At 42.8% G+C, this 26,170-nt stretch overlaps 1 protein-coding gene across 1 annotated transcript in view; it reads left to right on the top strand.

Annotated features, from left to right (window-relative positions):
* The window catches only part of CACHD1 (cache domain containing 1), a 189,269-nt gene extending 163,447 nt beyond the window's left edge, over nt 1–25,822 (top strand). The window contains exons 17-27 of the mRNA XM_074961589.1: nt 6,000–6,122; nt 8,617–8,716; nt 8,848–8,964; nt 10,923–11,083; nt 12,176–12,262; nt 12,485–12,601; nt 14,310–14,461; nt 14,659–14,820; nt 15,886–15,963; nt 17,486–17,587; nt 24,814–25,822. Of these exons, the coding sequence (XP_074817690.1) occupies nt 6,000–6,122; nt 8,617–8,716; nt 8,848–8,964; nt 10,923–11,083; nt 12,176–12,262; nt 12,485–12,601; nt 14,310–14,461; nt 14,659–14,820; nt 15,886–15,963; nt 17,486–17,587; nt 24,814–25,052 (1,438 nt within the window). The 3' untranslated portion in view covers nt 25,053–25,822. The remainder of the gene's footprint in view (nt 1–5,999; nt 6,123–8,616; nt 8,717–8,847; nt 8,965–10,922; nt 11,084–12,175; nt 12,263–12,484; nt 12,602–14,309; nt 14,462–14,658; nt 14,821–15,885; nt 15,964–17,485; nt 17,588–24,813) is intronic.
* The last annotated feature ends 348 nt before the right edge of the window (nt 25,823–26,170 follow it).

Genomic DNA, 26,170 nt, shown 5'->3' with positions numbered 1-26,170 from the left:
CAACTTTTTCCTTAGTTTCCTGAAATTACTGTTCCATGTAAGTAATTGCTGTATTGGCCATAGTGACGTTGCATGGTGTTGAATGGGAGGGGAGGTAATTTGCACACTTGCAAATGGAGAAGGTAGGGCCATAAGACACTCTGAGGGTATATCAAACTCAGACTAATCCCCCTTCAGGCTAACACCTTATCCCCCTTCCATCTACACACACATTCTGCTGACCCAGGACCCCATGGGGATGGAAGGTCTGAGTCAAGCTGGGACTCGGCAGTCAAACCCTGTTGCTTTGCAGTACAGACTCGGCCCCACTAGACTCGTACTCTGGGAGTCTGCCAAAAATACCCACAGTCCCATAGGCTGACTTTCTTTGTCTTCTAGACCGTCAAGTTTTCCTACACTGCACCACAAACAAAGGGCTAGAGCTGCCACATTTTGGGAGGGTGCTAGGAAGTCTGGGATATGAGTGGCTGGACTCCGTCCTACCTCATGCAGTGTGGATGCTGGAGCCCAAGGTTGGGACCCAAGGTTCAGCAATTCCTAACCTGGGGTTTCAAATGCGTGTAGACGCTCAAGCTCTAGGTTAACAAAAGCAGAGTCTGCTAACTCAAGCTCTACTAAATCTGGGCTTACATTGCAGTGTAGACATACCCTGAATTTCTCTATATGAAATTTTGAAAGCCCCTCGCCTGTGCTATTCAAAACCTAGAGCTTAGCCATTTTGTGTAAGAATGTCCAAAAATGTACTTGTTTATATGGGAAGAAACTGTACATGCCAGCCTCTACATGCACAGACAGGAACCAAATCAAAACAAAAGATCCATCCCCACTTCTGGAACAACACACCACCCATAGCTATAAACACCGTCCTGATGTAGGAAGAAACATTTTGTGTATTGCTGATTCTTCTATGACTTTAAAAAAAAAAAAAAAAAGTTAATGTAGGCCCTCTCATTTTAAGAAAACGTTCAGTGTGTTTCACTCCGTTTCTGGAGTTGATATTCATTGCTGCATGTCTTCTGTCATTACTGTCAAGAGACTCTGAGGAGAGGGGTGAGGTCTTTATATATAAAACCACTTCAATATTTGAAAGGATCCTTTGTGATTCAAAGATCAGATGATTTAAAATAATTTGTCTTCAGGCCAGATATTCAACCAAATGATAAGATTCCATCAAATTAGGGCATACAATCTTTGAAGAGTTCAGTTTTCACTTCTGTAGCTCTCTTCATATTGAACACCTTCTTAATATTCCTGCTAGAGACACTGTAATATTTCAGAGATAAATATTAGCCACTCAGTTTGGTTTGTATGAAGAATATTTTCCAGCGTTTTTATTGGCGAGCTGTCTGCTATGCACACTCCAACTAACATCCCAGCAGGAAGAACTTGGTTTCTAGCATTGCTCTGCTAAATAGTTCGCATGGCCAGCTCTGAGTTGGGGACATTAGTGGCAGTGCTGTTTCTAAACACTAAAATATTTAGGGCTGCTTTTAGTTTTTCTTCAGAAATATGTAGACTTTGTTTGATCTTTCCCACAGCCAAAAAACATCTGTCCATCTTTCTTGGCAGGAGCATCAGTCAGGGCTATGTAACTATGTGGAGCTTTCACATAGGGAATCATTTAAGAGAATAAGAGCTTCTTCTCTGAGGATGAAAATGTACTGGCTCTTTGTGGTGATATGTACATTTTTTATTTTTTCTTCTGTTTTGTTTAATAAGAGACGGTTCAGATCATTTTAGGGAGACTTATATAGCTGTCATTGAGGCTCCAAGTATTGCTTGATCAAAAGGATATTGTCCCGTGAGTTAAGCCCCCAAATTAGGTTTTGTGTTTAAAAAAACATTCCCAAGGGCTTAATGTTTTCTTTAGAAACAGCTATTCAGATTAAAACGGTTCCTACTGTGTTTGGGACCAAATATTACAGCATTCTGTTACCAGGAACCAAAATTGCAAAGAGACCTATAAACAAAAGTGAAACAGATCAGTAAATTTTTATTGTCCAAGCTGAATGAAATACCCCTAAGCAGCAGCAGTGAGAAGTAAGATGTTTTCATTGTAATAATCTAAATTGTCATTAATAATAGCAGTTAATTTCCTCTTTCAAATATAATTTTTCACTTGATTGTGCCTCTTAACTTCTTCCATGCTCTCAGCCAGTGTGATCATCTTGTTCATCCCTTGCCAGTGCACAATACTTGAATTTCTTCTATTTCTTCTTCTTCTATTGATGTTTGATGTCATCAGAATACATCCATGAACTGACTGCTTCTCTCTTGTTCCTGTTATATATGGCGTAGTATTTGCTTCCAAAGATTGTGAAAAAGACAATCCATGCACAAAATAATTTTTTTTCTAATACAGAATATATTAGAATAGCCTTTTGTATGGCTTTTACAGGGGGAGAGGGGGACCATCTTCAGGACATTATGGTTCTCCTTCTTGTTATATAGAACCAAATATGATTGTATTACGCTGGAATCCTGTCTCCCTGAAATTTTTTAAGATAAGAACAGATTTAATTTAATGTATTTATTAAAAGACTATATGCTTGATATGTCCAAAGGGATTTTTAGGTAAAATATAGCTATGGACAAAAAGCTTCAAGAGCTAAATTAGCAAAACCATCCTCTAAAGTGCCACTAGTAACATTTTTGAGAATGCAAACCGGTCTTTACATCCTCTAACTGTGTTCTGTGATGTCTACCTGACTTGCACATGTAAATAGATATGCTCTCATGTTTGAGGATTTTTGCCCTCACAAAACTAAAGGCACAATTTTTGTACGGGCTCAGTTTTGTGCAGGGAACAGTTTTAGGATTGACTGAAATTATGGACCTCGTGCTCATGTTGTTCCACAATATATGCACTGATCACTTCATTAGGCCAGCTTTCTTTTAGATGGGTGGAGTCATAGCACAGACAGGTTTCTTTAATCCACTAGAACTGATTGATCTGCTTTTTATTTGTGTGAAAAATCATCAGATGGTCAGCATCTGGAATATTGGCACAGAAGCCCCCGCTGCATCGTGAGGCCAGCTGTCCCGTTCCACTGGCTGCTGTATCTAGGCACTGACGTTTTTTATTCTATCTTCACAGATGAAATTCTTTTAAAAAGTTTCAAAATAGCATTACATTAAATAGGTCTATTCTCCCATCAATATATAGGGTGCTTAGAAGGGAAACAGGCATTAATATAATCTCTGGTGAGTGGGTATACAGCAGTAGTCGCCAAACTTTTCAGGGTCACACACCCCTTAACACCCTGTCCGGGAGCCAGGGCCGGAAGCGGGGCTGTGGCTCCCAGGGCCGGGGAGATGTGGACAGGGGTAAGCGGGCTGAGGGTGGATCTGTGACCAGGAGCAGCACAAGGGCTGGGTGCGGCGCCAGGTCTGGGTGTGAGGCCAGGAGCCAGGGCCATGGCTGGGGGTGGGGCTGGATCAGAGTTAAGAGCAGAACAGGGCAGGGTGGCACTCCCTTCCTGCCACCCATGGGGGCTGGCCTGCGCCCTGCTGTGCTCCCCCCCAACATTTTCCTCTGCACCCCCCCCATAGGGGGGCATACCCCACAGTTTGGGAACCTCTGGGGTATACAGTACCCCAAAGAAGGGGGTCCCTCCTTCCTGTCACGCCCTTGTGGTGCTCCTAGGAGGAGGCCCTGCCAAGCCAGACAGCACCATAGGGGTTTGGGGGTTAAATCCTGGCAGAGGGTGGAGGTGAGAAGAAGAAGAAGTTGGTGTCCTATCTAGAAGAGGCTGGGCTCAGGGAAGTTTACAGGGAACGTCTAGGCTACTCTCCTGAGAAAGAAAGACAGGATTTGCCAAGGCAGGGAGCTTTGGAAACACAAGTGATGTCCTGTTTGTTGTTTTGTTTTGGAGTTTCACAGGCTCTTAACCATTAAAGGGAATGTCACTGGAGACTTTGCTGGTTTGGGCTCTTTTAGTGGAACAAGAACTCTCTAAACAAACCAGAACCCTAAGAAAGCATGTTGTTTTGCTGTGAACTTTCTAACCGGCCACCAGTCTCTGGCCACGAGCACTCTTTGGAGTACTGCATAGTTAATGGAGAAAACAGCACGGGTGGGGAAATAAAAGCAAATGATTGAGGAATAGGAGAGCTTTCCAGCACTGTTGTGAAGCATACTTTGGCATATGCGCTCTAAGATTGTGTTTTGTAGGTCTTTGATGTGTCAGTTGCTAAGGTAACCATATGTATTCTTGAGCTGCTGAGCAAAATGGGGACACCAGCAGACCTCCACATATGGACAGGGTACTATAATTCGCAGCAGCTGCTGCTGCAGGTCTTAATCATCCACAAAAACTGAAGATCCTGCTTTATTCCTGAATGTGAATTTTCATGAATCTCTGTCCAAGTGCAGTTTCCCTATGCTGGAAAATTATATTGTGGCAGAACACGTTAACTAACATGATTTTCAATGCAATCTAGCCCTCAGTATATGTCTATCTACATGTCAGCTAGGACTCACTCCAGGGTTAACCATGATGAGCTTGATAGGATGTTAAACATGACAGTCTTTGTCCGCAAGGAGCGTTTAGTATAGTATTAACTATATTTTTAGCCCCTAATGTGCTTTTACATGAACCCTTTTTTTGCCAGCTAACTTTGAAGTCACACTTTGTAACTTTGTAGTCACACACCTCAGTGGCGTAAAAGCCAGAGGTGTGAACTGTCCTAGGCAGAAAGGCGGTTCTGAAGAACTGCAGAAAACGGTTTTAAAAAAAAACGTGGAATATGGTGTCGTCTTGTGTTTTGCTCTCTGCTTTGTAACTTCCAATCTATTTGAAGTAATAAACATTGTGACCAGAAGGGGGCAACCTCTCTTTTTGCTAGAGAAGATTACACTTTAAAGAGTTTAAACTAGATAAATAATAAAGACAAAGCTTTGGATTAAGAATAAAAACAAATCCCCTTCCTCCCCTCCCCCCGTGGATGTTTCACATAATCTGAAGAGGGGCTTCATGCTCCCTTTGGCATAGTAGGAGGGTGAGTAAAAAGCCATAAAAATTATAATAAGCAGAAGGTCTGCAGGCCACTCAGTTCCCGAGAAGCTGAAAAGATTCTTTAAGCAGCATCCTCCCCCAGGAAGCAGGTGTATTGCTCTGTAATTGGTGCTGAGAGTAAGGGGGCTGGGAACTGTGGTGATGCCGGGGAGTGGGGGAAGGAGATGTTTTCTTTTTTGTTTAGGGTATTTTTAACCCTAACTTACATTATTATATGTGTAATGAAAGTGAATATCTGTTGGCCCCTTAAATTACCTGCTTAGATCACTTCACCACGTTTGAGCCTTTCATCTCACTTTCCAGTAAAGAATCACTCTGGCGTAATGAAGACCAGATCATATGGCATAAGGGAATGCAGTGGAAAATGAGTCTTTCTGGTATCTGAGGCTTTCTTCTTCTCTACAGACTTGCTATAGAAAGAGTGCAAGTGATGTGTTCAAGCGAAACATCTGGAAGAAGGACTCCGGTCCTTACTGTGCTTTCTGCTATGCAAGGGATACAAGCTGAATCACTATGCAAATACTGGGTGGGCTGCATATAAATGAGCTAAAATGCAGGGACATAACTTTGGGTTTCTTCAGCACTCAGCCATGATCGTGTTCCATTGTGAGAAATACTCCAGGTTTAACGCGTTAGCTGGTAAAAGTAAAACCTAGGTGGGGGCATTTTGTTCACCTCGACCACCAATTGCATGTTAAGATACAACTGTCCTGTTCACAGTGGGTTTCAAAATATGTTCGTTAAAACATTTCAGCAAATGTGTTTTTAAAATACCTTTTATCCTAAGCTAGATAAGCCTGATGGGGCATGAGCTACACTTCTTAACTGAGTGCAGGTCTGAGCCTGGGTGGATGTCATTTACATGGTGCGGGGGTTGGATGCCTGTCTGTATTTACTTCATATCAAACTCAGCAATCTAAAGTATTTTGAATGCTTAGTTATTCATATAGTTCTCAAACCTGCTTCTCTTTTTCTTTTTAGTGCACAAATGTCTTCAGGACATTCTGTGGCTGTGATGGGCATTGACTTTACTCTAAGGTACTTCTATAAGGTTCTAATGGACTTGCTACCAGTTTGCAACCAAGATGGAGGCAACAAAATAAGGTACACCTTTGGGTTACTGAGTTAAATTAGTCTTCCCTTTCATGTGGTATATCTTCAAACATTCTGTTCCTTGCTCTGGCTCACCTTCTGTATTGCAATCTGCAGTCATTATCTTCATCAGGACAATGTGGACTCTTGATATCAGACATTGAACATATATGAACAATCAATAAAGTATAAAAAGGGGAAATAATTCATTCTTATTTGTATTATTCAGGCTTAATACAAATGCCCATAAATCCATTATAAGATGAACACAGCTTCCATTCATTCCGTTACTCGTTCTTATCCTGGAGTATTTTTAGATACTTAACTGGTGACACTGACAGTATGAAAGAACAAAGTTTGTTTACATATGAAAATCACACAATCCGCTTAATTGATTTGAAGCATAAATATTAAGAACTATTTTGTTTAAGTTGTCACATCAAATAAGTAATACTACAAATGTAGTGTAACATGCTTGGTCTCCTCTTTGGTGCATAATTTTAACTTGGTGTGGCCTACGCATGTCTGAATGTTTCATTTTCCCCTTGGCCTTCCACTGAAGACTCACACAGCGAAAATCCTCTATATTATGGATAGAGTAGCTTGATAAAGTATTTTTGGAATGCTTCAAGGAGACCTTGAATTAAGGTAAAAATGTATATGTGACTTTTTTTTATGCTTTTGTGATGTATAAAAAAGGCCTGTCAGGGATTTTGGCTTGGGGTTTTTTGTTTTGTTTTTTTTCCACTTTTGTTTTTGTCTAGGTGCTTCATTCTTTTTTCAACTTTACAATATCATGAATATCAAGTCTTGGATTAAGTACTTTGCTGTAACTCTCCATCACAGGACACAGAATTGGGTGCTCTCAGCCCTGGAAAGCGCTGTGGTGTTGAACCTGTTTTGGTTTTTTTAAGAGCATATCTTCCAAGTGTTTGTCAGGCATTTGATTTTAAATTGGTGTCTTCAAAGCCAGACCAAAAAAAAACACCCCAACCCAAAACAGTCAGACTGAACAGTCTGAATAAAAATAATTTCCCATCTCCAATCAATCAGGATTCATCCCATGGTATATTTGATCATAAGTCTACTAGTTCGCCAGTTGTCTATAACATCTTCCAGGAAAAACAGCAGACAAGAGCTGAATTTCTCATGTAAAAACAAAAGTTGGGTAGGAAAAAAATTCTGTTAACTTTTCACGCCTCCTTCTTATATTGTGAAGGGTACAAGCCTATCTATTTTTTTTGTGCAGGTTACCTTTAAAATTATGTATGTGGGGTTTTTTTACGTTTAGGTGATACAGTCAGGACTTTACACTGTACACGCAGTTGTGGGAATTGTACACTTGTAAAGCAGCTCCTGCAGTTTCTCATAGCCCCAGGCAGGAGGCGGGGATGCATGCACAGCTGCAGGACCCAACCAAAGCTACCCTTAAGCTGGGGGACTTTAGCTCTACTCCTGCTGAGTTCTTCAGGAGCATTAAGCTGCCTACATTAACCTCTTTCAGTTTCCTTTCTGTGGCCACACGTTCTCTTGATCTTTGCACAGACTAAGCCCTCTCTCTAGGATGCCTGCTCCTTTGCCTTCCCCTGTAGCACTGCTTTCTGTGTCTATGGTAACAGAAGGAGGAAGGGAGGCAGGCGTGCTGTGCAGAGGGACTGCCAGAGATGGAAAGGCCTTGCAAGGAGAAGGAGGCTTAGCCGCTGCAGAGCCAGAGAGGGAAGGAAACTGTGAGAAAAGGGTTTGACAACACAACAGTGGCTGGGGAAAAAGAGGGTGACAGGAAAGGGACATAGGAGAGAAGGAAAATAAGATATTTGTCTTTCTGTAAGCCCTTTTATAAGAGGACCTCAAAGCACTTTATGAATGTTATAGAACGATGCTTCCCAACACCCCATTTTACAGATGGAGGGGCAAAGGCACAGATTGCATGCTTTCCCCAAAGTCACTCTGGAAGAGCTGGGAATAGGAAGGGAAGTGGTGTGTGAATTTGGAGTTTAATGGAGATTCACGTTTTCATAAGAATATTAAGTGGAGGTGACTCTCCCCATTAAAATGAAACTAAAAGCTTGACAGTACTTTAAAGGGACAATGTCTGGTGGAAAATTGTAGGAGAGTGCTTACATTTGTTACTGGTAGCATTTCAGGTTAAGCTGTTAAAACTTCTAAAATCTGTTTTTTCACTATTTATGCTATTGGTTTACTTTGTGCATTCCTCTCAAATTAGACAATGGAAATAAAACAAGTGGTCTTATTTCTGTGTCCAGTCAATTCCACCTTGAGATTCTCAAGTATTAGTATATTGTTGCAATACTGGTTGGTTTGTAAACTTCAGGGAAATATTGATATGTTCTTTTAAAAACTATTTCCATTGAATTTTTAACTGACTTTTTTTTTTATTGCCCAGAGTTTTTTGTTAAAGTTTCTTTTTACAGCCATATTTAACCTACCCATTTCCTTAAAACATAAAGACACTTCATGAATAATGCATTTCCTTTATCTTGGGCAGGTGCTTTATTATGGAGGATAGAGGGTATCTCGTGGCACACCCAACTCTCATTGATCCTAAAGGTCATGCTCCAGTTGAACAGCAGCATATTACACACAAGGTATGGCTAAATCCTCTTTTTTTTCTTCTTTTTTTCCCCCTTTTTTGAAAGATTACGGAATGTACTGAAGTCACTTTTTATGCTTTTTTTTCTTTTTTTTTTAAGGTAAAATTCTCTTCTTGTCTTCTCAGGAACCCTTGGTAGCGAATGACATTCTAAACCACCCAAACTTTGTGAAGAAAAACCTCTGCAACAGTTTCAGTGACAGAACAGTTCAGAGGTTTTATAAATTTAACACTAGCCTAGTGGTAAGTGTTGTTTGTTTTCTTGTTTTACTTTCTGAATGTATTTTGGTTGGGTTGGATTTACTTTGACTGATGCACAGGTCAATCAATGTTGATCACCAGGAACAGCAAAAAGAGACCCCAAACCAACTCTTTGTGAAGGGCAGCACATGGTGGCACTGTAGAAACATAAAATCAGTGGGCTAGATTGTACAAACTGTGGTCACATGAGTGGTGCCAGGGATTATGAATGTGAGTATTTGCCAAACGTTACATAGTCTAGCCCAGAAGTGAGAGCTGAGACGTTCTCTTCCCTATCTTTTTTTATTAAGGGTTTTTTTTAAAATGTTGGTTTGGATTCTTCTGCAGTGGATCCAAGCTCCTTATGTCCAGTCACCAACCCTCTCTGTTGTCACACCCTAGTGTGCACAGATGGGGTCTTCCTCTTTACTCCTACCCTTCTCATTTGGAGCCTTTTACACTATTAGCTAGATAGAAGCTATTAGGTAACAAAGTAGAAAATATATCAACATGCACTTAGTATAATTTGTCAAATTGAAGTCTTCTAAAAATCTCAAGTAAAGACTGGTGACGCTGTCTCATATAGAGCTTCCCCCTGTTCTTTATCTTGCAAACAGACTGTAATCTAATATTCTTGTTTGCAGTATTGTTGTTGCTGTGTTGGTTCCAGGATATTAGAGAGACAAGGTGGTGGGTGAGGTAATCTCTTTTATTGGACAAACTTCTGTGGGTGAAAGAGACACACTGGGTTCTGTGGGGCTCGAAAGTGTTTCTCTTTCACCCACAGAAGTTGGTGCAATAAAAGAGATTACCTCACCCGCCTTGTCTGTATAACATTCATGACAGCCATATGTTGTTGTGCAGAGTGTACTGACTACTGTGTCACAAATCCATCCTTACAAGATCACTGCGGAATAATGTCAAAAACTCAAGGCTCTGTGAGAGAAAGCTGTTGTTTAAACGCAGTTTTCTAGGATTATTAGTAAAAGTGTCAAGAAAATTTCTGAAAGCTCCGGCAAGTTAAATGGATCTATGTTAGAACAGGATAGATTTTAACATTTTTCCTACAGTCGAAATGCAAAATGGGTTGGAGATGGAGGGAGGGCGGGCAGGAGTTTTGTTGTAAAGGAAAATGCCGAGGACAGATTTAGATTGCATTGTGTGAGTCAGAAACAGGAATGCTTTGGCTTTTCAGATAGTTCACAGCTGAAGTATATTTTTATAGTACATATGCCAGCAAGTTATCAGCAACTTGTGATGGTGCCTGCCAGCCAGAACTGAATCTCTGTGTGACGGTAACAGGTAATTGGCATCAGGGACATTGCAGGAATTTAAATTTCACTGCTTTTGTGGCAGCCCCGTTCTCTGCCTCCGCCGCGGCCCCGGGGGCCAGAGGAGCTGGCTGCTCCCGCCGCGGCCCCGGGGGCCAGAGGAGCTGGCTGCTCCCGCCGCGGCCCCGGGGGCCAGAGGAGCTGGCTGCTCCCGCCGCGGCCCCGGGGGCCAGAGGAGCTGGCTGCTCCCACCACTATTGGGGAGGGGGAGCCATGTCCCTGCTTGGGGCCCCCCTCCCCTCCCACCCCGTGCACATCCTTGATTGGTATGATAGGGAAGGAAAGGGAGGAGAGATTTATTTGAATGAGGTATTGTCTGCTGTCAGGCAGGATACTAAACTGGAAACCATTATGGCACATCATAATGTTATATGATAAACAAATGTTGTTAATCTTTCAAAAAGTGCTTTGTCATCCAGTACCTGGCTCAGTTTTGCTCATCTCCCGAACAGGCTGATGAGTTAATCTGTATGCCTGTTATCTGAAGAAAAGGCATGCTACGTTCATGTTCCCTCATAGATTTTGCTTCAGCTTATGGTTCTATAAATGTGCTTGGGGCGGGGGAAAGGTTTTAACGCACTAGGTAGCATGTTTCCTGCTACATCTCCGACGTGCCTTGCTTTTCCCTAGGGTGATCTGACAAACCTTGTGCATGGCAGCCACTGTTCTAAATACAGACTGACAAGAATACCTGGAACCAATGCCTTTGTTGGAATAGTCAATGAAACCTGTGACTCTCTTGCTTTCTGTGCCTGCAGTATGGTAGACAGGCTCTGTCTGAACTGTCACAGGTAAGAGAGTGATTTGAAATGAATTGGCAAGTGCAGGTATTGGTTTTTATGTTATTTCAAATGAAGACTGAGAGCACTGGTCGTTCTGTAGGCTAAGCTAACGTGTACGGTGCAACTCCTGTGTCAGAACAAAACAAATATTGTACCTGCATAAATAAAATGTACTTTATTTGTAATGAGTAGGGTTATTATCCTTTTTTATAAGGGTTTGCAGATTTATCAGGTTCTCTTTCATGGTGCACAGTAGTTTAAAAAAAAAATGGTCATATAAGCTTTGTGGGAGTTTAAGGCATTTTCCCCTCTGTTCCTTGGCTTTTGCCAGTGCTCCCTTTTGTTTAACGCTCAGGCATGTGAATCACTTAGCTTGCGAATGGGAGTGCTCATCTGGGGCAAAGTTATTCCCAGGTCTGAGTGTCTGCAGAGACAAGACCTTCTTTACAGCCCATTAACACTTGCCTTTGGGTGTGGAATATGATGGGTTGTCACATAGGTGCCAAGCTTATTGCCTTCACACCCTGCCCCTGCAAATACAATAAAAACGTTATACAGCTGCACAGGAGGGAAGGAGCTCTGGGTGGGACCACCCTGAAGAGGTATGGGGTGAAGGAGGAAGAAGAGATTTCTCTGCTGCTTCACATTCAGGGGCTTGGGAAATGTGGCAAGGAGAGGGCTAGTAGCTCCACAGGCCCATTGGGGGTATGCCCCTTATCTGCAAGTCAGAATAGGAGCCAGAGGAATTGTTCCACCTGGGGGTGGGAGGGTTCCTTTCTCCCAGCTGAGTTCCTAATGCTCAGCCTGACTATGAGTTCCTAATGACTCAGCTGTAGCAACCTGCATGGAACTTGGAGGGAAGAGCCCAGGTTGCTGGAGGGTAGATTGTGGAGAAGGCAGTAGTGCACACGAGGCCAGTATGTTAGCTGAAGTTTCAACGTCTTGGTAAATAAACAGTTCTCTTAATAAAGAGCCAGTTTAGTCTTACAAATCGGGTGTCTTTTCAGTACATGGTATGTGAAACACTGGCTCTATGCTGCGATTAGGATTTGGACTTCAGTTTATATCGATGCAACTGGCCATTTTTTCTTTTTTCTAAAGAATGGAACAAAATGAATGTGAATGCCCTTGTGAATGCCCTCTAGAGGTCAATGAATGTACTGGCAACCTCACCAATGCAGAAAGCAGGTGAGAACAAGTATCTCTAAAACTCGAGTAACATTGTTATTGTGAGTATTACATGTTATAACCGTTGAATATGGACTACTTTCTCATGCTACCATATATACAATGCCTGGTAGAATAGAGTGATTAAACAGTTGGATTGTACTTAGCAAAGTTTAATTTTCTTGATTGGCTATATTGGAATTCTTTTTTGTGACATGATCTCAATTGTTTTCCCCAATGTAGGAATCCTAGTTGTGAAGTCCACCAGGAACCGATGACATTCACAGCAATTGATCCTAGCCTACAGGATGCTCTTCCGCAATGTATTAACACGCGGTGTAATCAGAGGCTGGAGAGTGGGTAAAGTACAGTGTTTTCCCTCTCTGAAAATACGTGCAGGGCTTGAAATTATTAGGAGCTGTTATTTATTCTAATACAGACATATCTTCCCTTGACATTAAATAAATGAAGTATTATAAAATTGCAGCCTCATACCATGATGCTGCCATGCAGTAAACTTGAGACCTCCAGGATTCCCATTTGAGTCACCTAATGCCGTTAATAGCAGACAGAGAACCATATTTTCCCTCAGTCACACCCTTTCTTGACTACATGGAAGTCAATGGAATGCACCAATGTAAGTCAGAGGAGAAATGAGCCGTAGAAAGGACAATGAATTCCACCTCTCATCAAGAGAGGAAAGTGCCACAATATTTGCCTACGCTTTTTGAGAAGCAGATGATCTTTAAGGTAAAGAGTGGTCATAGAAAGATTGGGAGTAGGCACTGCGTAACCAAGGATTTCTGTCAGCAAAAAATAAACTGTATGTCACCTAAACTGTGATATGAGTTTAATAGGCTTTGTGGCTCAGGTCATGACTAGCAAAGATCAGGGCCAGATTCTCTGAGGCAGTCAGTTTTGTGGAGTGTGGCAGAGCTGGCGGAATGGTAGGGAGCCAGTTATAGCTCACTGATTCTCTGCCCCGACACTGGTTAGAGCATTTGAAGAGGGAGAGACACGACCCAGACGGGGATTCCTTCATGCTGAGAGAGTCTCCAGCCAAGGAGTTATGGGCGGTCTGCTCTCCCTTAGCATTGCCTGAGTGGTGCAGAAAGAGGAGAGCAGGCCAGTGCATTTGGCCCTTTATGACAAAGCTGCTCTTTCCCCATATGATTTACCTTGTGTAACTTAAACCCTTATAAAAAGAAAAGGAGTACTTCTGGCACCTTAGAGACTAACAAATTTATTTGAGCATAAGCTTTCATGAGCTACAGCTCACTTCATCGGATGCATTCAGTGGAAAATACAGTGGGGAGATTTATATACACAGAGAACATGAAACAATGGGTGTTACCATTGAAGTGTTCACATCAGCCAAACTATCAGAGGCTCGTTCACCTGCACATCTACCAATGTGATATATGCCATCATGTGCCAGCAATGCCCCTCTGCCATGTATATTGGCCAAACCGGACAGTCTCTACGTAAAAGAATAAATGGACACAAATCAGACGTCACGAATTATAACATTCAAAAACCAGTCAGAAAACACTTCAGTCTCTTTGGTCGCTCGATTACAGACCTAAAAGTGGCAATTCTTCAACAAAAAAACTTCAAAAACAGACTCCAACAAGACCCCACCCCCGCTGTTCCTCAGACATTCTTGTCAACTGCTGGAATGGCCCACCTTGATTATCACTACAAAAGGTTTCACCCCCCACCCGCTCTCCTGCTAGTAGTAGCTCACCTTACCTGATCACTCTCCTTACAGTATGCATCCGATGAAGTGAGCTGTAGCTCACGAAAGCTTATGCTCAAATAAATTTGTTAGTCTCTAAGGTGCCACAAGTCGTCCTCCTTTTCTTTTTGCGGATACAGACTAATACCGCTGCTACTCTGAAACCTGTCATTAAACCCTTATGACGCTTCTGTAGCCAAGCATCAGAGCTGTGAGGCTTTATGGACAATTTTGGTTCCAAGTTGTCTAGTGACTATAAATATACTGAGATACACCCAACCAAAAATGATTTTCTTTAAGGTAAAGCCAGCCCTTTTTCTTCATTTCCAGGGATTGCTTTGGCGTGTTGGACTGTGAGTGGTGTATGGTGGACAGCGATGGAAAGACCCATCTGGATAAATCCTACTGCGCGCCTCAGAAGGAATGCTTTGGTGGCATTGTGGGAGCTAAAAGCCCTTACGTGGATGACATGGGTGCGATAGGTAATTCTGGTCTTTTATTGAGGATACATATTTAACTGTTAAACTGCCAGTATTTTGTTATATACACCATCAATGTATGTGCACAAAAGTCATGTACTGAAGCCTTGAGTTTATTTTAATGTTATAGAAATGCTGATTTAAACCTTTTTGCAAGATATTTATGCTCTGGTTTTATATTGGTTTTTGGGTTTTTTAAGGAGATGAGGTGGTCACTTTGAACATGATAAAAAGTGCTCCCGTTGGTCCTGTAGCTGGAGGTATTATGGGATGCATCATGGTGCTCGTTCTGGCAGTATACGCGTATCGTCACCAGATCCACCGGAGGAGTCACCAGCACATGTCACCTCTTGCTGCACAGGGTGAGCTGATAACTCATGAGGGAGATATTAGCAGTGAGGATAAAAATCTAGCTGTTTTGTACATTCTTCTGCCTAGTTTCAAAGATCATTTTTTGGTTTATCCCTTGGGAATCCTTTATTCTTGCTTCTCTTCTGATCCCCATTTTATCTCCCACTCCCCTCCTTATGTAAATGATGTATTTACTGTCCAATGTACTTGTGTGCTACTGCCCTCTGCTGGGTACACAGCTAGACTTGCTGTCTCCTTGGGAAGACCTGGACAGAAAATGCTAGGGCAAGTCTCAGGATGCTGTGGATATGACTTTCCTCGAGCTAAAGCAGTAAACCCAGCTTAATACCGGTCCTGTCACTTCTGAATAGTAGATTGTTTTCTAGCAAGTAATAGGTGCTGTTGCCAGCGGTTTATTACAATTATAATATTCAAAATGCCTCCGTCGGGGCTGCTTTTTGGTTGTATCTTTTTCTCCCTGGCTCCTCACTTGCACTCTGAGAGAAATTCATCATTGTGGCATCTTTTACTTACAAAAGGAAGGGAAGAAGAGGAAAATTATGAATATTATTATTATTTGTAATACACGAATACTAAAAAAAGCTCCAGCTGAAACTGGGGCTCTGTTGTACTAGACACTGTATCAGGGCATTCAGGTTTGCAATCTAAGTAGTCAACCACACAAAGTGTGGTAGGGGAAATAGAGGCATGAGGAGGGGAAGTGATTTGCCCAAGTCTCAGAGCTGAGAATAAAACCCAGGTCTCCTGACTCCCTGTCCAGTGCCTTATCCACTGGACCATACTGACTCAGTCTGAGCCTGTTCTCTAAACTTTCTGCATCGCTCAAGTCTTACACATACAGTTCCTTTCAAGGGTACCTGGCATATCCTCTTCCGGGTACGTCTAGTCCCCAACTGGCCCCAAAACAGGGATTCCCAAGCCCCTTCCCAAAGCATAGTACTCCAGCACGATAATGCAGAGTGCTTCCACCACTCCACCAGGCTGAGAGTCGTTAATGAGTTGATCCAAAATTTTTCTCTTAACAGTTGCATTTTTCTATTTGTAATGGTGTGTAGAAATGTCAGTGCGTATGTCCAACCTGGAGAATGATAGGGATGAGAGAGATGATGACAGCCATGAAGACAGAGGAATCAGTAAGTGCTGAGCTGTGTCACTGTAAAATATGCCGGTATTAGGCTTAAGATTTGGTGAGCTTCTTGCTTTGGCTTGCTTTAGTATTAAAAATGTGTGGAGGGTTTTTCATTTCTCTTAACACCTTGATGTAACAGTGTGACCTTTGCTCTACAAAATAACAGGGCCAAAGGATTAACTGACTTAGTTTGTAACGCTTCGTGTCCTTCAGTCTCACCCCAAAAAATTATTCTTAGTTTTGGGCCATATAGTGCCCACTAACGTGCAGTGGGAGCTTGCCTATTCTGCCACATATTACAGCGTGGCAAGCTCTCAGAGAATCAGAGAAGATTAGGGCTGGAAGATTGCTCAAAGCAGGACCAACCCCAATGAGATCATCCCAGACAGGGCTTTGTCAAGCTGGGCCTTAAAAACCCCTAAGGATGGAGATTTCACCACTCTCCTAGTGAAATAGTGTTTCCTAATATTCAGCCTAGACCTCCCGCACTGCAACTTGAGACCATTACTCCTTATTCTGTCATCTGCCACCACTGAGAACAGCCGAGCTCCATCCTCCTTGGAACCTCCCTTCAGGTAGTTGAAGGCTGCTATCAAATCCACCCTCACTGTTCTCTTCTGCAGACTAAATAAGCCCAGTTCCCTCAGCTACTCCTCATAGGTCATGTGCTCCAGCCCCCTAATCATTTTCGTTGCCCTCCGCTGGACTCTCTTCAGTTTGTCCACATCCTTCCTGTAGTGGGGCGCCCCCTCTGTGTCCCAACCAGCTCTGGGAATGGCTCTTAGAGAGCTGCGGGACTGCAGTTATGACTGCATGGGGTGTGTAAGCTCCTGCCCATGAGCAGCCTTGGAAGGGGCAGGCACAATCTGGCCTTTTAATTCCTAGCTTCAGTTCAACAAGAGAGTTAAATGAAAAATCAGTAAATCCTGTTTGCACTTAGTTCTTTGCCATTCAGTTATGACTGTAATATTGTGTATAATAATTCTATTGTATAGTGATGGGCCCAAGGCCTCTGGATTTTGGGAGAGATCAGAATTTCCCATGTGACCCTGTCTTTAAAATGGGCTGAATCAAAATTCAAGATCTGAACAACATCAAAGGTTCAAAAACCAGAGCTGGATCTGAGTTCTGCAGCTTGTATCCATTGATACTAATATAGCTCGTGTTAGTAAGTCTTGCTTTTCAGTTTAAATGTTGAGCAGGCTTTAGATGCCTCCGAGGTCTCTGTGTTCTGGCATTGCTACAGGGAACCTTCGTAACTTTCATTAATCAAAGCAGACAGTGGGGTAAATCAGAGTTATATTCATCCTGCTCTCAGCACTGGACGAGGACATGCACTTCTCAGCAAACCTTTGTCCCATCATTTCTGTGATGTGGAAGCTCGTAATCCCTATAAGAATTTCATAGCAGCATCTGAAAGAAGTAGTTTATAAAACATGTCTGATTCCTTGTTATTGAATTGCTCCATTAATATAACTTAGTAAAAACACTGTTTAAAACAAACCCTGCTCTCTTTTCTTTCCTAGTCAGCAACACACGGTTTATAGCAGCTGTAATTGAGCGGCACGCACATAGTCCAGAACGTAGACGTCGGTACTGGGGGCGATCGGGAACAGAGAGCGATCACGGTAAGACCTTTAAACTCCCAATGACTCTGCATTCTCAGCTTGTTTGGCAACATAGGAGATAATGCCAGACCCAAAAAAAATAAAATCTTTGCTCCTTATTGCTTCATAGTTAAACAATTTTGACACCTCTGAATGCATGACACCATCCAGCAATGAAGCTATTTTTGTGAGAGCAGTGTTATAACACGAGCTCCTTAGCTTAATGCCCCATCCTCTGCCTGGATTGCACCACCTCTAGAATGGCCCCCACTGGTACCGCCGTCCCAAGCTCCTCACAAGACCCAGGACCCTCCCAACACCGGTGAAGTCCGACCACTGCCGGATACCATCTTCGGCTCCGGCAGCCCAAACAGATAGAATCTGTCTCACTCATGGGAGATCCGGATCCATGGCTGCGCTACAAGACATTTTTACTTTTCCCAGATCCAGAATCCCCCACTCCATCGGGACCTTCAGTCCCCAGAGAACTCATCTCCCCTGAAAGATCTGCCTGCAGTGCTGAGCCTATCACCCCCACCACGTATTACATACGTGTCTCTGGCAGCACCAGTGTTGCCATCGTTGGAACCCAGGCAACCTTTTCTTCCTTGGGGGATTCAGACCCACTGGAAGAACTGCCGCTCCCATACTGCTCTTACTCATTTCCCAAAAGACTTGCACGACCCTGGGAACAGCCACCGCCACATCTGCCTCTGAGTCATTGTCATGGGACCTCCACGAGCACGCATCGATCCCTCCAACTGGCCATATTATCAAGCACTATTGGCTAAATTTATTATAATTTATTATAATATAATAATAATCATCTGGACCCATGGAAAAGAGCCCTTGAGGAATTCCACCATGATTTCAACAATTTCCATCCTACCATCAACCTCAGCCTAGATCAATCCACACAAGCAGTCCATTTCCTGGACACTACTGCGCTAATAAGCGATGGTCACATAAACACCACCCTATACCAGAAACCTACTGACCACTATACTTACCTACATGCCTCCAGCTTCCATCGAGACACACCACATGATCCATTGTCTACAGCCCAAGCTCTAAGATACAACCGCATTTGCTCCAATCCCTCAGACAGAGACAAGCACCAACAGGATATCTATCAAGCATTCTTAAAACTACAATACCCACCTGCTGAAGTGAAAAAACAGATTGACAGAGCCAGAAGAGTACCCAGAAGTCACCTACTACAGGACAGGCCCAACAAAGAAAATAACAGAACACCACTAGCCGTCACCTTCAGCCCCCAACTAAAACCTCTCCAGCGCATCATCAAAGATCTACAGCCTATCCTGAAAAATGATCCCTCACTCTCACAGATCCTGGGAGACAGACCAGTCCTCGCTTACAGACAGCCCCCCAACCTGAAGCAAATACTCTCCAGCAACCACACGCCACGCAACAAAAACACTAACCCAGGAACCTATCCTTGCAACAAAGCCCAATGCCAACTCTGTCCTCATATTTATTCAGGTGACACCATCATAGGACCTAATCTCATTAGCCACGCCATCAGGGATTCATTCACCTGCACATCTACCAATGTGGTATATGCCATCATGTGCCAGCAATGCCCCTCTGCCATGTACATTGGCCAAACCAGACAGTCTCTATGGAAAAGAATAAATGGACACAAATTTGACATCAGGAATCATAACATTCAAAAGCCAGTCGGAGAACACTTCAACCTCTTTGGCCACTCAGTAAAAGACTTAACGGTGGCAATTTTGCAACAGAAAAGCTTCAAAAACAGACTCCAGCGAGAAACTGCTGAGCTTGAATTAATATGCAAACTAGATACCATTAACTTGGGTTTGAATAGAGACAGGGAGTGGCTGGGTCATTACACATATTGAATCTATTTCCCCATGTTAAGTGTCCTGACAAGTATTCTTGTCAACTGTCTAAATGGGCCATCTTGATTATCACTACAAAAGTTTTTTTTTCTCCAGCTGATAATAGCTCATCTTAATTAATTAGCCTCTTACAGTTTGTATGGCAACTTCCGCCTTCTCTGTATGTGTGTATATATATATCTTCTTACTATATGTTCCATTCTATGCATCCAATGAAGTGGGCTGTAGCCCACGAAAGTTTATCCTCTAATAAATTTTAGTCTCTAAGGTGCCACAAGTACTCCTGTTCTTTTCATTGGCTAAATACGATTTCCTCAGTTAAGCTGTTTGAGGAGTTCACCAGCAGTCACTACCCATTTCCAAGCTCTCATTGAGGAAGGTAAATAATAGCCACAACTGCATTCTTGGAGGGGAAGCAGGAGGCTCAGGAGGAGGATACTAGTCCATTCTTCAGGATTCCCCAAAGAGATCCAGAACACCCTGTACCCATCCCTTCAGGGACCACTCTCATGAGAGTATTCTCACCCAAGATGTGAGCTCTTTACTGCAATGAGGGGCAATAGCACGAGTTACTCCACCACAATATCATGGAAATCCAAGACTCTCAACACAAGCTTTTGAACATCCTCCATACTTCAGCACCCACAAGAGCTGGCTAGAATGGTGTGGCACACGCCCGCCACTTGTGCTCCTACCCTCAAGGATGTGGAGAGACGCTATTGTGTACCAGCTAAAGGCTCAGAATTTCTATTTTCCCACCCACCTCCCAATTCTGTGGTGGTTCAGGCTGCTTCCAAAAGATCCAAGCAGCAAAATCCTAGATCTATGCCACTAGTTAAAAAGGAAAATACTTAGACCCATAGGCGCCAACTACATGGGGGCTCAGGGGCTCAAGCACCCATGAAAAAAATAGGGGGTGCTCAGCACCCACCAGCCGTACTGGTTCCGGCCCCCAGGGCTGACTGCCAATCAGCTGTTCGGTGGGGCCCCTGAGGCTGGCTGCCAATCAGTTGTTCAGCAGGTGGGATGCGCTGGCGAAGGGGGGACAGAGAGGAGGGAGCAACAAGCAAGGAGAGCAGGGCCTCGGGGGAGGGGGCAGAGCGAGGTTGGGAAGAGGTGGAGCGAGAGCGGGGCCTCAGGGAAGGGGACGGAGTGGGAACAAGAAGAGGTAGAATGAGGGCAGGGCCTTGGGGGAAGAGCTGGAGAGATGGTGAGGCCTCAGGGGAGGGGTGGAGCACCCACCAGGAAAAATACAAGTCAGTGCCTGTGCTTAGACCTACTGGGGAGGGGTTTTCTCATCGTCCAGTTTACAATTCAAGATAGCCAATTATCAAGCGCTATTGGATAAATATGATTTCCTCAGTTATGCTGTTTGAAGAATTCACCAGCAGTCTCCCACAGTAGGACTCTACCCATTTCCAAGCTCTCATTGAGGAAGGTAAATTAATAGCCAGAACTGCATTTGATGCGACTGATACTTCCTCTAGGGTCTTGGCTACGGTCATCATTATGCAAAGAGAGCCCTGACTCCATTCTTCAGGATTCCCCAGGGAGGTCCAGAACACCATTGAGGACCTCCCCTATGTTGAATCCCACCTCTTGAAGATGGACAATTCCCTACACACCCTCAAGGATTCTAGGGCCACCCTTCAATCACTGGGCATTTATACACCGGCCCCCAAAAGGCAGTTTCATCACTAGTCAGCCACACCGCAGTATAGGTGCCAACACTTTCACCACTGAAGGCCATCCAAACCATCACGTAAAAAACAAAAGGTTCAAAGGTCCCTCTTTCCCATGTCTCCTGCTACTGCCTCGACATTTCAATCTCAACCCCCGGCCAGGAGATATTTTTGATGCGAGCTCGACATCCGTGAACCAATAAGCTTAACACCTCATAACTGCACTACTCCATTTGGGGGTCGTCTAGCACTCTTTTTTGACACCTGGAGTATGATAAACAGACAAGTGGGTGCTGAACATCATCCACTATGGCAATACGATCAAGTTTGTGATTCAACCTCCTCCAAAACCCCCATGCCCATCCCTTTGACAGTATTCTCACCCAAGAGATGAGCTCTTTACTGTAGTGAGGGGCAATAGAACGTGTTCCTCCACCACAATATCATGGAATGGGATTTTACTCTATCTACTTCTTCATACCCAACCACAAGGGCGGATGGAGACCAATCCTCAATCTCTGTCATCTCAGTTGCTTCATCCACAAACTCAGATTTCGAATGGTCATGTTGGCAGCGATAATTTCATCATTAGATAAAGGCACATGGTTCATGGCTCTCGATGTGGAAGACTCGTACTTTCACATAGACATTCGTCCCTCCCACAGACACTTTCTCAGATTTATGGTGGGATCCGACCATTTGCAATACAGAGTGCTACCATTCAGTATTCATAGGTATTTTCAGTGGTGGCTGCTCATGTCAGACATAATGGCCTACTTTTTTTCCTGTACCTCGACAACTGACTGCTCACCGCCAGATCCCTCCAAGAGGCCTACACATCTATTTCTGTGATCCTCCTCACCTCTCTGGAAGTCGGCGTAAACATCGAAAAGTCTGTGTTCACCCCCACACGGTCTGTGGACTTCATTGAGGCAACTTGAACTCTATCACTCTGAGGCTTACCTGCCCACAGACAGGTTCCAGATTATGAACGAGATCATTAGCTCACGTTATGAGCAATCCTCAAGTGACGACCAAGGCATGCCTGTCCGTACTTGGCCACATGGCCTCATGCCCATAGATCACTCCATTCATGAGACTCCACCTTCAAGCAAGTTATCTTCAAGCAAGGCTACAGTCAGTGCGCTCACCAAGTCATCTAGGAACTTTCCCTTCACAGTTCCCACCAAGGTACTGTCCTTCCCTCCAGTGGTGGACAAACCCTTATCATGTATGTGTGGGTGTCCCCCCTCTTCTCCAGATAAAACTGCCATTACCATTGCATCCCGACTAGGCTGGAAAGCTTATGTGAACAACCACACCACCACACAAGGGACATGAACACCTCAAGAGTCCCAGGTGTGCACACTGATGTCCTGAAACTTTGGGCAGTAAGGAAAACATGTGAGTTCTTTCTCCAATTTATCCACTCTTACTACATCCTGATAATGTCAGAGAACACTGCAACTGTGTTCTATATCAACAAGCAAGGGGGAGCGAAATCGCCTCAGTTGGAAGCACAAAGCGAGCCAGGACATTTGCACGGACCAACAGCACTGCTGTCAAAACTCTCCGACCCTGGGCGTGTGGTGCGGATATGTAACCTCACAGTGGAATACAGGTAGGGACCACACATCTCAAGAATCTCCAGTTACAGGTAAATAACCTCCTCTTTTAGATATCCATAGCTTCATCACAGATAGGAGAGATGAGACTTCCCCATCATCATATCCTTTCCTCGTTTCTCTCAGTCATAGGGACACTATGACTCAGATTGTGAAAAGTAACTAGTGATTTCAGGTGCCCAAGGTGAGATATCTTTAGAGAACCCTGATTTTCAAAGGTGAATTTGAGAATGCAAAAATTGAGGCAGCCAAAATCACTAGCCACTTTTCACTACTCTTGGCCAGTATCTTCTCACAGAGGGAATTCAACAATCATAAAAACTACCTATCCTACAGATAACAAAAATAGTGTGCTCTTTGGAATGGGAGGGGTTGCCTGGGAGTAGAATACGGTTGCTTATGGGGCCAGGGAACGAGGCACTCTCCAGCAGGGTTGTGCACCTTCATATATGTGAAAGATTTGCAATTTAACACTTGAGTCATCTCAGGTGCCTCATACAATTCAGTATCCCTTCTCTCAAAGAAATAAGAGAGAGTTTTTTTATGTAGAAGAAATGCAAGACCAGAAAACAGCTGGACAGAGGTTGCTAGACCACACAGCAAATACCTGGTGAAATCAATAGAATTAAACTGTATATTTTAACAGTCCTGTAACCAGTTTTGCAACTAATTTACGTTAGTCTCAAGACCCTAAAACAGTTGAAAGGTAACAAAACATAAGCCCTTATTTAGCAGAGAACAAAATTTTCTATTTTTTGTGGGTTTTGTTTTCAGAACTGTAATACTGTTCTCATAGTTACAGCACATAAAGTAAGTTCAGGAAATGCCATGACCAAACTGAAATTCACTTTTGGTATTCTAGATTAAACTAGCTACATGATATGAAAGCCTTTTTAGGAGTTAGGTGATATAAGATGTATTTTGATTATCTTCCTTTCTTGGTAGACCAAATTAATATTCTTGTAAGATATCCAGTCTGATCAGTTGCAAAGGATGCGGTTTCTTGAACACAGGCATACCAGGCTGCTTTGAGGTTTTGCAGTAGATAGGCTGTGGTACTTGTCTGAGATCAGGCAAGATTTCAGGCAGCTGGTAGGCTGGGTACATTGTGATACTCAGAGTATTTCCCTGTCTCCCTGCTGTAGTCATTTAATTTCATGAGATTTTAGCCAGAAAACGGTTTGCAGGATTTGGCTCGATTAATCCATTTGAAGTACTTTCTTATAGATTCACTAGATCTAACTCCTCAGCACAGTGTGTTTTATATATATATGTATATATTTTGTTACAAAACATGTCTACTCAGCTGTCTACAAGCAGATTGGTTTGGCTGTCACAAATCTGAGCAGAGCAGCTCATAGGTAGGTACTGATGGATGCTTGCAGTATATTCAGCAGAATATTAATATTTTGTCACTTCTGAAACTTTAAGGAAAGTTCTGTAATATTTTTTACAAAAATCTCAGAACTTTGAAAATAGAACACTTTCATCTGCAAGGACCTTTTTCATTTTAAATATATATATATCATTTTAAAAAATCATACAGCAATAATGTGAAGTATTTACAATTAGAATAGTTGATGGCTTTTCTAAGGAAGTTTTAGTTTATTAGGAATGGGAATAATGTACAATTTAAAGAGTATAGCTCAAAATTTGACCTAGTTTTTGTTCCTTATCTATTTGCAAAGTCCAAATAATTTTCAAGGCTTTTGCCTCCAAAACCATACTTCTTCTTTATTGTGTATTTTTAAATAAATGCCAGTAGGTAGGTAGGTAGGTTTTGTTTGTTTGGTAGGGAACCAGATATTTCCAAGTGAAGCTGCCAAGAGGCTATTTAAAAGCAGGGGAGAAGAGGGAGGAAGGAACTATTTTAAAACTGTACAAGATTGTCTACTGTGTGTCTTTATTTTAAAACTGTTTGTTTGTTGGGCCCTATTCTGTAAATTACTGAGTTCCTCCATTGATTTCAATGGGTTTTGGGGTATTCAGCACCTTGAAATGTTGGGCCTTTTGCCCTAGACTATCTGTTCTTTTGTGTTGTTTTTGTGTTCTAGGCTATAGCACTATGAGTCCTCAGGAAGACAGTGAAAATCCTCCATGCAATAATGATCCACTATCAGCTGGTGTTGATGTTGGAAACCATGATGAAGATTTAGATCTGGATACCCCACCTCAAACAGCTGCACTCTTGAGTCATAAGTTTCACCACTACAGGTTGCACCATCCAACTCTTCATCACAGCCACCACTTACAGGCGGCAGTCACAGTGCACACTGTGGATGCGGAATGCTAATAGACTTTATTCTTTGGGAAAAGATGACAAAAGAAATGCAATTCGTTAGCAACGATCCATACAGCAATAGGGAGCTTTGTGGTTGTGCTTTTACCAGGAGTGGTTTAACTACCTTCCTAAAGAAACTGTTACATGCACACAACCTTTACATTTACAAAATGTAACGTTGGCTCTGGAATGGAGGGAAAATGAGCATGATGAATGGACCTGCCATAACATTTTAATAAAATGCAGCAGGAGGCCTGTTAATCCTCCAAACACAGGGATAAAAGTTTATACAGTAACTGAAACTTTAGGAACCCTGTTAAGCTGAGCCAAGAGAAGGGAGAGCTCAAAGAAGATGAAGATGTTTTACTTTCCTTAACTGGAAGAGTATAAATCTGTGCAGCCAGAGACAAAAAAGGTGCTGGATACAGAAATGGTTTTTTTGAGGTTTCCGTTTGATTTTTAGAAAGTACATTGCTCTTACAGTTGCTGTGTGGGACCTGGGACAGTGCATCTCAAGATTTTTAAGTAAAGGATTATTTTTCTACTATTTATTGAACTTGAAACATTCATGAACTTTGGGGGGAGGGGAAAACACATTAGTGACTATTGACAAGGACAGCATACATTCTGTGCGATGGTGAAGTCATTCTTCCAAGGAAGGTGTCTGTTTCTTATTAGCTGATATTCATCCACAGCCCCACTTTGCAAAAAGGGAAAATGAAGACTCACTCTCTGATTTGTTTACATGTTTTCTAGCCACAGTCGTTTTGTGTAAACTTTACCACCTGATTTGTAATAGACTGGGTGTTTTTAAATTTGCAGAAGGGGAGAATCCTCTGCTTCCCTACCAAAGCACTAAGTATTCTCCCTGTCTTTATACCTCTGACCACCCTTAAAGGCCCTCAAGATCTGGCACAGGATTCCCTTCACTGTAATAATACAGTATTTGAACTGCATTAACAATCAGAGAATTCCAAAATGAAATACATCCCATTTCTCTTTCCTTAGACCATTGGCAAAACCAGAAGGTGGTAAAACACATTGTAAAATTCAGGTTGTTACAGAAGGTTTCTGTTGAAATCGTAATTATAAGCTGCTGCTGCTGTTTATCTGGAATTTAATACTGCTTT

The sequence above is a fragment of the Natator depressus genome, chromosome 8 (genome assembly GCF_965152275.1).
Source record: "Natator depressus isolate rNatDep1 chromosome 8, rNatDep2.hap1, whole genome shotgun sequence".
Taxonomy (NCBI): Eukaryota; Metazoa; Chordata; order Testudines; family Cheloniidae; genus Natator; species Natator depressus.
This window is presented reverse-complemented; position numbering and strand designations above follow the sequence as displayed.